The sequence below is a fragment of the Haliotis asinina genome, chromosome 16 (assembly GCF_037392515.1).
Source record: "Haliotis asinina isolate JCU_RB_2024 chromosome 16, JCU_Hal_asi_v2, whole genome shotgun sequence".
In the NCBI taxonomy this organism is placed as follows: domain Eukaryota; kingdom Metazoa; phylum Mollusca; class Gastropoda; order Lepetellida; family Haliotidae; genus Haliotis; species Haliotis asinina.
The window spans coordinates 36,652,663-36,665,257 of record NC_090295.1 but is presented as its reverse complement, the minus strand read 5'-3'; the positions used below and the strand labels follow the sequence as shown (position 1 = coordinate 36,665,257).

Sequence of the window (12,595 nt, the reverse complement as noted above, 5' to 3'; positions counted from 1 at the left end):
TTTTGAAGCAGCCAATACCATCGATACCTGTGATTTGTGGCCGTCACGCACACGAGGAGATGCGCCGGTGTCGAGTCGTGCCCGCACACGGTAACTCGTGCCTGTGCTGCCGGTCAATACAGTCGACGTAATTACAGGGTAACCAACATAAAACCATGACAGTGTTTGTGCGGATCAAATCACATGGGTGTATTGATTGGCCAGACACCGGCTAATGAATGAAATACCTGTGCAGACTCGACTACATCAAACGAGACACCGGATGCTTGGGACCAGGAAGGTGTCAGAGCACGGAGTTTAGCTTGTTCTGAAAGTCCACGACTTTTGTATGTTTCTCGAGGACAATGGTGCTACATTTCACTCGCATCTGCCCCGACCACTCGCTGCCACCGAGAACAATGTGAACGGGAGTTTGAGAGATGCACGTGTGGGCAACCCAGTTTTACCTGTGCCTGAGTGGAACTTGGCGTCTCGACAGTGGGGACGTGCATGGCCATTCCACGTGTACGGCTTCTCCCTCCTCTTCCTAACAGTCTCCCTGCTCTCTGTGGGTCTTGTGTTCAAATTCTATCAGAGGATCAGAAGATCGAAAATTGTCCTGAATACAACGTGTTTGCTGTGTCTCTCGGGACTGTTCCGGATTCTGTACCTAACCGTTGATCCGTATGGGTATTCCAGGAACTTCTCCGGAGTGTTCGTTGGTGTGTTATCGCAGATTATTTACCCTTTCCTGTGTGCCTCGTTCGGACTCATTCAGATCATGCTTTTACGAATGACCAAGGTTGACGTGGGAAAAAGCAAACTCCGAAGTTGTACGTATCTCTTCGCATCGACTTTATCCTACCTCTTTTGCATAGTTTTAGCAGAAGTCATAGTGTTCTATGAAGTCAAAGCCAAGCTTTTGCTCATTATTGACAGCGGGTTTTTTATTGTGTTATCGTTATATCTATGCATCAGTTTTATCTGTAATGGATTTAGGCTCTCGCAGTATGCGTCTGAGACTAAAAGGGTTAGAAAGGAATTGGGCAATTTTAGCACGAGGAGAATCCAGCCAGGGGTGAGAACAAGCAAATCGTCAAGCTCATTACGATTATCCCGTCCAAAACTTCGCATAACTGACGAGAATCATATGACAATAGCCATCGCGACTGACGTAGACACGACATCGTCATCGGACGAAAATGGAAACGGGACAAAAAAAGACAGTAGGATACAAATTAAGAAACTGACTACATCTGATGGCGTGGAACCCCCTCAGGAACATGGGAGCGATCGGTCGGAGACGGAGGTATTGTTATCTGACGATGAGACACCTCCTCAGGCAAATTCGGAGTCTTCAACGGGCGTTGACGGTTTACCAATTACACACCCCCTGCAAACATTTTCCGATTTCCAGTCATTATCTGACGACGAGGAGAGCAGACGACCTATGATCCAGAGGCAGACGACAGAAAACTGTGCGTCAGACCCAGACTCCGAAGATGACTGTAAAAGGATTAGGCGTAATCGCACACCTGGAGCTACAGGAACTCTGGAGAATGGTTACATGGCGGACACGGAAATAGTTTTCCATTCTCCTAAATCCAGGTGTAGGAACACAAGGGATGTTCGAGATAAACAGCAGTGTAGGCCAATCTTGGAGGATTTTGACAGTACCGACCTTGAACGAAACAGCAGTACATTGTCAGTGAATTTCAGAACCAAACCATCCTCAATAAGTTTGTTGAGAATTCGGCAGAGTAAGATGATTCAGAGGGCTGTCCATATTACTTATTCAATTACCTTCCTTTTCATGTTTGCGTGTCTGTTGCAACTGTATACAGTGTTTGGAGTGTACGGAGTTCTTAATTCCTCCTTCGTTCCGGATCCATGGCCTTGGTACACGTTCCAGACGCTTTTCAGGTGAGTCCAAGTTTCATTTGAAGTTGTAGAAATCAACAGAGTCCTCTCCATAAAAACCTGTCAAGGAGTCTTTCCTGACAGCAGAGTCGATCACGACTCTCATAACATGCATTAGTGACTCAAGCAGTAATGATACCAGATACACATACAAAGGCAAGTAAATTCGTCTTTACATATGGTACAAGTCAAAATAGGAAACGAACAGGACATGAGTTTTGTCACTGATACGTAAATGGAAATATCCACCGCATGTCTACCATGTCACCGTTTGAAAGCCATCTTGAGGGAGGACAGAGATAGTGAAAATGATTTTCTTCCACGGAATCATCTGCATTCAAATGTAAACAATTCAATCAAACATCAATCAAACAACTTCGTAAATAATTCAACAGTCAACGTATTTTAGAACTGGGGCTTGAAGGAGAGCGTTTAATAATCGATGTTATGGGGCACACGTAAAAAGCAAATTAGAATAACAACGTAAAAACACAATCGTTTGGGGATTTCTGGAAGCAGCCTTTGATAAGAAATGTTATGAAGCAAACGCGTTGCTGAACAAGCAATATTCATGATAGAACGATGCTTGTTTGGCAGTATAAAATGTAAACCATGATGATTTCCTTCCCATCGCTCATGTTAAACAATTTAAATGTCGAAAAACAGAAAAAAAGATTCCATTAACAGAATCTTGATATGCATAAAAGCAATATAAATGCATTAAACTAACAATGCAAGAACCATCCATCACAAAAACAAGTCAAACAGATGCTTCCTGTAGCACCATTATATGTCGATAAACAGAGCAACTATCAGCATGTACCACGACAGGAAACGATCATGCTCTGTATACAGATAGTGTTGTCACGTCATATCAGTGACATGTCATACAATGTTGGAGTTTATGTTCATGAATCTTTGGTAAAGGCTGAAATTTCGATGTCATAAACCTTCTGACATTAGTACTAGTATAAGTGTTGTCACGCCATATCAGTGACATGTCATACAATGTTGGAGTTTATGTTCATGAATCTTTGATAAAGGCTGAAATTTCGATGTCATAAACCTGCTGACATTAGTACTAGTATAAGTGTTGTCACGCCATATCAGTGACATGTCATACAATGTTGGAGTTTATGTTCATGAATCTTTGATGAAGGCTGAAATTCTGTCAGTAGGATTAATACCACACAATGGTGCAATCTCTGTACATACAATCATTGACAAAGGTTTGAACTCTTGCATTGTCATATATCTAGCTACATCAGTACTACCTTCACTGTTTCACGCAGTAACATGTTGAAAGCTAGTCGGTCTGTGTTCATACAATCTTTGATATAGGCCTTACATTAGTTTTAAGATACAATGTCTGTGTCATGTTGTATCTGTCAGTATTGTTAATAACATACAATGGTGCACCCATGTACGCATACAATCTTTGATGAAGGCCGAACGTCTTGCTATGCATTAGACCCACTCACGTTACTTTAGTACTACGATGCAATACTTTTGTCCCGTTGTGTCAAATTCTGTCCGTGCCATTAAAGCATACAATGTTGCAGTCTATGTAAATATGATCTTTGATAAAGACCTATCCTCTTGCGACGTATTAAACCAGCTGTCATTATCACTGAAGACATGTTTTGTTTTGTCATGCTGTGTCTGTAGGCATCATTAATGTCATAGTATGTTGCAGTCTGTGAACATAAAATTACAATCTTTGAGAAAGGTCGAACCCCTTCCAATGTCATAACTCTAAATACATCTGAACTGACTTCACACTGTAAAATGTTTAAAATGAAGCGATCTGCGTGTACAATACAATCATTGTAAAGGTCGAAACTCTTGCGATGTCATGAACGTACTGACACCAGTACTAAGAATACACTAATTTAGGACTCAGTATTATTAATATCATACTGTTGCAGTCGTATTCTTTTGTAAAGGTCATAAAACTACCCATGTTATTAATTAGTAAACAATATTTATCGTAACGCATTCAGTGTCTTTATTGCCACACGTTTAAGGCTGCGAATAGGCAGTGAATACTTATGTGGTACAAAATAAAGGTATCACGGAAAAGGGGCTTTGTTTACTTAACTGGTTTTTGTGATGAACCAACGACCTTTGAATCTGCTTTTGTACTTTTTCAAGTCACAGTTACAAGGACACTTATTTCTTTGAAATGAAGGAAATGCATCTAGATAACAGATTTTATCCAATTATCAGGAATAATATGATGATAATTTTATAATCAGTGTGCTAGAAACAAAGGGAAGTATTTACATAAGAGTTTTTTCCACTTACTAGTTTTGCGAGAATTAACTGTATAAAAATAACATCTTCGCACTAGGCACACTCTTCAGCCACGAGAACCTTCTCATATTGGTATAGATCGTGTTTTGTGTCAAACAGTTGGTCCATCGGACATACAATATATGGCTCCACCCTTATCCGAAGTTGATGATAATATTATTGCGCTAGCAGATCACTTAATAGTAGGCGACTGAGATGTTTATTGTATCAAAGTACAAGCATGGTAACGTAGCATGATATAATTTATATGATGCACTACTGGCCTCCAGCAACCACGCTTGTCGTAATAGGGGACATGTTGCCAGGGTGGGTGATATTCACGATTCGTGGGGCCGTGCCCCAATTGTGCAGATCACTGCTCATGATTTCAATCACTGGTCCAACTTTAAACTCTTACAGATAGCTCAGCTGGAATATTGCATTGAATGTTTGGGTCATAATCATAAAGATATAGGCTTTGAACATTGAAACAGTACTTTCAATTTATTCATATAACTGACACAACTTTATCTTCATGGACAACAAAATTTCAAAGCTTATGAAACAAGATTCAAAACGAACGGTGGAAAAGGTATTTCAGTTGACGGATTGTTAGGTATCTGAACTATTTCATAGCGCATGGGACTCACGATAAAATGTAAAATGATATGCATTATTGGAAAGATGAAGATACGGTAGCATGTTGTCAGTGAAGAATACGAGCCCACACTATTTCATATGAACCAACAGCTATTCCTATCTGAAGGAAACAGATGCACATTTCCCTAATGATGTGACGAATGTGCATCTTGAGAATTGGTTGTTTCTCAGTTGTATAAAATAATTTATAATAAATTATCAATAATGTTGGCTGAATGAAAACTAAATCTGACAGAAATTTCTGCAGAGAAACAAAACAAAAAACATCTTTCAGAAATTTCTGCAGAAAACAAATTCTGCCAGAAATGTCAGTAGAAGGGTATTTTCAGAGCCAGTTTGTGAGCTTATAAACACATGAACACACATGGACATTATAGTCTTGGATTCATCTCCTTGAGATCCTTCCAGCGATATTCCGCAATCCGTTTTTGTAGTGTATATCCTTCTGGGTGTCTAGCTTGGACAAGCTAGGACTACCTTGCCATTCCCAAGTTGCCCCGCCGGCCGTATGGGTTGCGAATAAAGTAAAGCGAGTCAAAATAAGTTGTATATCACACTATGATTTTTATCAGGTTCTTTTATGTAAATTCAAATCATGTTGACATCAATTACCCAGAAGATATGGATCGTCCCATTATGATTATCTTGTGTAAAGTCATTACACGTTTGATGCGTTTGTGAGAAGATTACTAGCTAAAGCCATCCGATCGTTGCACCAATGGCCCATGCTACGTGCTATGCCCTACATGAGTACTACATGGGTACCACGAGAAGCCCATTTCTTGTAATGTTTAATGATGAATAATACTACACGCAACTGAGAACTATACTTATCCTCCTTCACTTAAGGACCCGTGAAGGTCCCGCTGTAGAACAGGCCTTCAGCAACCCATTCTTGCCATAAAAGGCACTCACTCACTCCTTCACGTAAGTATTTTTGTAACCACCAGTGTACAATGTGGTTTAAGCCATACTCAGCAATATTCCAGCTCCACGACGATGGGCTGTAAATAATCCAGTGATCAACAGAATGAGTATCGATAGCCGCAGTTGGGAACCTTCGACATGTTAGAATGAGTGGATGAGTTTAGTTTTATGCCGCACTCAGCAATATTCCAGCTGTATGGCGGCGGTCGGTAAATAATCGAATCTGGACCAGTCAATCCAGTGACCAACAACATGAGCATCGGTCTGCGTAAATGGGAACCGATGACATGTGTCAACCAAGTCAGCAACCCTGACCACGCGATCCCTTTAGTCGCCGCTTACACCAAGCACGGGTTATTGAGGATCAGTTCTAACCCGTATCCTCACGGGTGTAGCCTTCATGGAGGCGTGCATTCAATTTTACATCATAAGGCTACCCGTCGACATGATGCGTGTGACATCGTTTGTTATTTAACTATTAAATTTACTTCACCATCGATTAAAACTTCGTTTCGTGGCCTCAAAACAGGTGTATCCTTTCTAATGCCAGACAACCCATACCATGTCTGGAGTACACTGCAATCTGGTGATGCCATACATTCTGAAGTGAAACATGATGACTGAAACTACAATCGACTGACGAGACAGTTCTCCATGCCTATATCAATATCCAGATCAGATTAAGGTAGGGGTACGAAACAATTACATGTTATATTATTAAGTTTAACATGTCTGGTGTTGCGGCAGACCAGACATAACATTCGCCAGAGAAAATAATCTGTGATTACAAGTAACTAATAGATTAATCTAGTTATGGGGTGACTTTCTGAATGCAGTTAGAACTCTGAAACTCGCTTTTGGCAGCATTACAAGTGTACGATGTGGGTTTGAAATGGGCAGAAATCGAAGAGATCCGCTAGTGAGTATAGTTTTACGCCGCTTTTAGCAATATTGCACTGATATCACGGCGGGGGACACAAGAACCCAGACCATCGGCTTGACGAGCGAACGCTTTAATTAACCAACTAGACTACCCCACAACCTTGTAAATAAACCTCTACGTATCCGCCATTAAAACGTTGACTATTACATTGTTACTATAACGTTAAGTTGAACATACGTATTCTATTGATTATTCGGATTATGACAAGCTAATCGGTTGTATACAGTTATTGGCAGCAGCTACTGAAAGGTCGATATATTTTCCATAATACTTGCCCGAGTTTATAACATTTTTCAAAATTTATAACTGTAAACCAGCATTTAATATAACGTAAGGATTACTGAATAATTGATAGGGAAATCAAGAACAGTTTGTTTTGTTCAGTTCATTGTGATAATGAGAATGTAACTTTTGTGGCTCTTGATTTAATTGACAGTATGGACCCTATTCCGCTACTCACTTTTCCGTCTTTCCTATTGTTTTAACTAGTAAGTGAGTTTAGAGATTAAGGCACACACAACTACCGAAAATATGTTTGCAGATTAAAATTGGTGGCACATCATCCATATATTTGCATTTACTATCAGTTCTCTTCTACATACTCCGGTATTAATGTGAGGAAACATTTAACATGAGTAAAACAAATGAACAACTACCTACATTTTCACGTTTATGGCGAGTTCATGCACCTCTAGGGCGGTGGGACAGCGACGTGGCTAAATAGATAGTTAGTCACGTTGACGACCCGGGTTCGATTCCCCACGTGCGTAAAATTTGTGTAGCCTATTTCTTGGTGTCCCTCGACGGAAAGGACTGGAATACTGATAAGTGACTCACTCATTCATTCAGTGTTTGGCACACTGACCTATTTTGTATGACGCGAGTTCCAGTTTGGACCTTAGGTGAACATTTGCCTTGTCTCTGCATGTGTTTTCGAAGGTTTTCATAAATGGCGAAGGTTATTATTATTATTATTGTTTTGCAAACACCCGGTGTCAAAAATATTTGATAACGGTCCACTGGAACATAACTGAAATCTGATTCGTCCTCTGGACTCAACTGTATTGACTATTTCTTATAATGATATATAGGGTATGGTGCTCCTATTCTGTTTCTGTGTATGGCCAAGTGAAAGCTGATCGCTTATTATCACATCAGTCTGGCTGTGTAAGATGAAAAAAGTCGTTTAAGCCATGTCATTACACGTGTAACTCAGGTCAATACCGTGGCATGGAGGCGTTGTCGGTCTCGCCAAATTGATATCAGTGCAATACAAGTGATCTCAGGGACGGCGCTTACTGACTAATTCGTCAGCAATTGAGACAGTAATTAAAGAAAGGGCAACACGAACTGGCTACGCTGGAAGTTGCACTGGGCTTGGTCTGAGGGGCAATGGATCGCCTCGTGGTTAAGCGTATGTCTGATCATGGATTGAATCTACACACTGGACAAAAGAACGCTATTTAACATCCGGGCAGTGGCCTGAATAGCGGTCAGCCTTATTGATCTGAGGACCACAGTGACTGGACTCATCAGTGGTGACATTGGTCACGTACAGCGTGGGCAGAAACTTGGACAATATATTGCGATGTCATGTCATCTAACGGGATCGGGTGGTCAAGGTCGCTGATTTGATGGACATGTCATTGTATCCCATTAGCCTAGATCGATGTCATGCTGTTGATCCCCGGAGTGTCTGGTCCAGACTCAATTATTTACAGACCACCGCTATATAGCTGGAATATTGCTGAGTGCGGCGTAAAAGTAAACTCACTCACTTATGTCAGTTGCTCATGTAATCAGTTGGTATAGTAAACTACCGGACAAAAGAAGTATCCATTCCTTGAGTGTCATGAAAATTTGGGAAGTGCAATATAGACAAACTATAAACAACATCTTTTTAAATTTTGCGAGTGCAACGGCAGCGGTACACAGTATTGAAACGTCGTACTCACGAAATAAAGGTGTTATCCATAAAATTTGTCTACACTGAAAAGAAGCTTACGCTCGAAAATTGGATGTGACCCACAAGTTACAAACGACATTAAAACGTTATAGGTCGTCTAAATTCTTCAAAACTTCCAAATTGGATTTGACACCAAAACTAGAAGCGTCATAATAATTATTGCCTCTACAAAGCTAAGCCCCGAACGTCACAATTATACTTGCGTCAAATATATCACCATCAAACAAATGTGTTTTTTTTATCTCATTTTCAGCCACTATGAAACATTGGTGTATACGTAATGCGATATTTGAGTCAGCTTTAGACAGTAAACGTCAGGAAACATTAGTAGAAATATGGTTATGCATATTCACGAGTGACCTACCATGACAAGGATATTCCTACCAAGTGTTGACTTGTAGGTCATTGTTCTGGTCTTTCCAAATGTCCCTCCTTCTCCAAACATGTGGCTTTTTACAGTACTGTAAGGGACCGTTCATGATTTATGGCCATGGGGTGATGATGACAATGTAAATGACATCACCACCCCTAAGATTCATGGATGTAGTAGGTGACTCCCTGTACGATATTTCAGCATAATTTTGAAGTATTACTGAGTACGAAACTGCTGATTCCCACTGATGATCCCTACCGCCCCAGAACAAAATGGTTGACCCGTCCCCCCTTAAAATCATCATCACCCTCCCCCTAACCCCCATAAATTATGAACGGTCCCTAAGTGCAGTTCATGAATATGGATGCCATGAGCATGTGTGTTCAGAATGTATTTCCCTTATGATTTCTGACTATCATCCTTTGGTACAGCAATTGTTCGGTTTAACCTCAATTCAAAATTGTATTCTCTCCCTTTTAATTATATACTTATATCATATTAATATGTGTAAAAACATCATTTGCCCTTCGTATGTATGTATGTATGTATGTATGTATGTATGTATGTATGTATGTATGTATGTGTGTATGTGTGTGTGTGTATGTGTGTGTGTGTATGTCGTTTTGCATGATTTACGAGTGTAAACATCCTGATTCCTGATTCCTGAGAGAAACATGTCCGTCCTTTTGTAAATCTCTGATACTGGGATACAAAATCTGATTCTAAGAATAGAAAAATAGCGCCAGGCCCTTAATTCTTGCCATTACATAACCCCTGCATCAAACCTGACAAGTCTGAAAAATCACTGCTTCAGTAACACTTCGATTACTGATTAAAATCAATACATTTTGCTTTAAATGTTATGTGAATATACTGGGCATTCCGGCAAACTTCAAATTACAAAACAACAGCAGGCGTTTGTCCAACTTCCTCTTATGCTGAAAAGCGGCAATGTCCGAAAATAGGACACAAGGAAACAACTAATAGCGTGAAGTTAGGTAGAAGTAGACTGGGAGATTGAGTGAATTGATATTTTGGTTATTTTCGTCGACATTTAAGTAAAGTGGCGTGTGAGTGAACATTGATTTAGACTGTTATTATTATAAAGCACTCATGCAGTTATTCGCGTTGACATATACGTGAAGAGTAGGATGCCAGGGAACCCAAAGATCCATCATAAATTATTTGACTTTTTCGACCCATGGAATCTGTTTTTCGCCACAGTCGAGATTGATGATTTAATTTCTCTATTGTTGAGGTTTTGAAATTGTTCAAGGAAACTCGGAGAAACGAAAGACAGGGCAAGAAAGCGTGAAGTCGAAGCCTCCTGGGCCCTTATTCTCGAATCGGCCGTAGTCCTATGAATTATTATCTTTGATGTCAGGGATGGGCGTAGGAAGTTCGAAGGGCTACGAACGTTTCGAGAATAGCTAGCCTTACTAGCCGAGGAGTGGTGGGGTAGCCGAGTAGTTAAAGTGTTCACTCGTCACGTCAAAGCCCAGTGTTTGATTCCACATATGTGGGAAGCCAGTTTCTGGTGATCCACGATATTGGTGATATATTGATAAAAGTGTCGTGTAAATTAGACTCACTTACTCATTCACCTACTCAAAGTAGACACGCCGTGATATAGATAACTATTGATCATAGGACAATCATTCTGGAAGAAATTCAGCTCAGCTCGACTTCATCTCTTCACCATGGGAACAATACAGGGTGAGGGTAGAGGGCGCGATGCTGTAATCTTGTTCCCCGGACAAGATGGATGATCTAATCAAGTGTGCTTAACAGACAAAAACTGTGCTTAACAGACAAAAACGGAATTATTCTGCTTCTCTTTACAAATTTCTGAAGCAGTATTGAAACATCTCAGCCATGTTATGAAATCAAAAGATACGAAAATATCAGTTTCCAAATTAGCATTAAACAAGCATTATTGGGGCATCTGGTTCTCTCTCATAAGAAACCAAATTGCATTTCACACGTCTGGTTACGTTACAGAAGCATGTCTCTGCTCGCCTTAGTATCGACGCGAGGAGGCTCCATTCAATCCTGTCTCCTTTCTTCTTCGCAACGAGATACAATACTGCTGACTCAGCGATTGAGAAATATTGAAAAAAATACATAAAACAAAACCACACACAATCAATGTCCATGTTGTTAGCTGTGCAGGCTGGACCAGCGTCTATGGGCCATGTGACGGAACCGATCCTTATACCGGCTGTTAAATTAATGATTGGCATCAAAGAAAATCTATGGAAATAGCGTTCAGTTACCTACCAATTGAATTAGACTCTAATGGACAGTTAAGACCCGGATTATAATCAATACCTTCACTTCCCTAGAGCTATCGCTTTGTCAGAAGGCAGTTTCTCCATCGACGCAACTTTCTTAATAACACGTCCGAAATTTCATATCTTAAACCAAGTATTGATTCTGCACCTATTGTCAAAAAATGTGTTCATTAGATATCTCATTAAGATTTTCCGACCCAATGATCAAACGGGCTCAGTTTCGGTTCTGACTATCATGGATCTAATAGCTGATTTCCTTCCAATTCAAGATCAGTGATCAAACGTGGTGCATTTACATTGAGCGTTCGTAACCGTTTCCCGTCTCGTCTCAAATACCATCCTCTCAGTTGTTGAAGAGAAGCCATCACGCGCAGGAGGGTTGACAGGCGTTATTTCCTGTGCAAAGCTCGAATCCAAAGATTATATCCCGGCAATTTAACCGTCAATAGCAAACTGTGTTTCTCCCCGCGGCCTGGTCTATATTCGTTCGCAAGACGTGTTTTATAAAGAGAACGAAGAAGCTGAGAGATGCGCGTCCTGGATTCTTATCGGAAACAGTTAAAACAGTATTTGGTCCAAAGGTTTACATATAATGCAACATAACTCAGTTGTAATATTGACACTGGATGGTAGAACAGCTATCTGCATTGCGGAACTGTAAGGAGACCCATGAAAGAGACATTCAAGCCACCAGATGAGTATCGCTAGAAATAATACAATTACTCCCTGTTGTGACACAAATGATAAGTTGCGGTTCTGCCATCGATTTTTGTGAAATAACAAAGGTGATGTTTGAAGGGGACATATGCTAGAAGTGATGCAGCTCAAGAGCATTGGCAGAGATGTTACAATATGGTACTAAATTGTAGATAAATACTTGATGAGCCTCAAACAATCGGGGCCGTTATAGGCTGAGAAAGAGAGTCACATCAGGCATCTTACGACGTGCGTGTGGTTGACAGTGCTTCTTCGTGTAGGCAGTATAAGTGCTATTGTCTGCAATGCCCCTTGACCAAGGAAGCATGATGTTCATGACGAAATCGGTCAAGATTCCTTCTGACCTAAGAAGTTAATATAAGACAGGAGAATAATCTAGTAACTTCCTTGTAGTGTTAACACAAGGCAGCCAGTTTTGACACAAAGGCTTTTGACAAGGATCAGACGATTTCCATCAAGGTCAAGATTTCAGAGGCAGGCCACAAACACCCATTGCCAAACAATATTCCAGCATTATTCGC

General features: G+C 40.5%; 1 protein-coding gene across 1 annotated transcript in view; it reads left to right on the top strand.

Moving 5' to 3' along the window:
- The first annotated feature begins 328 nt into the window (after positions 1–328).
- Positions 329–12,595, top strand: part of LOC137267555 (uncharacterized) — a 53,339-nt gene continuing 41,072 nt past the window's right edge. The window contains exon 1 of the mRNA XM_067802031.1: positions 329–1,902. Coding sequence (XP_067658132.1) covers positions 329–1,902 — 1,574 coding nt within the window. The remainder of the gene's footprint in view (positions 1,903–12,595) is intronic.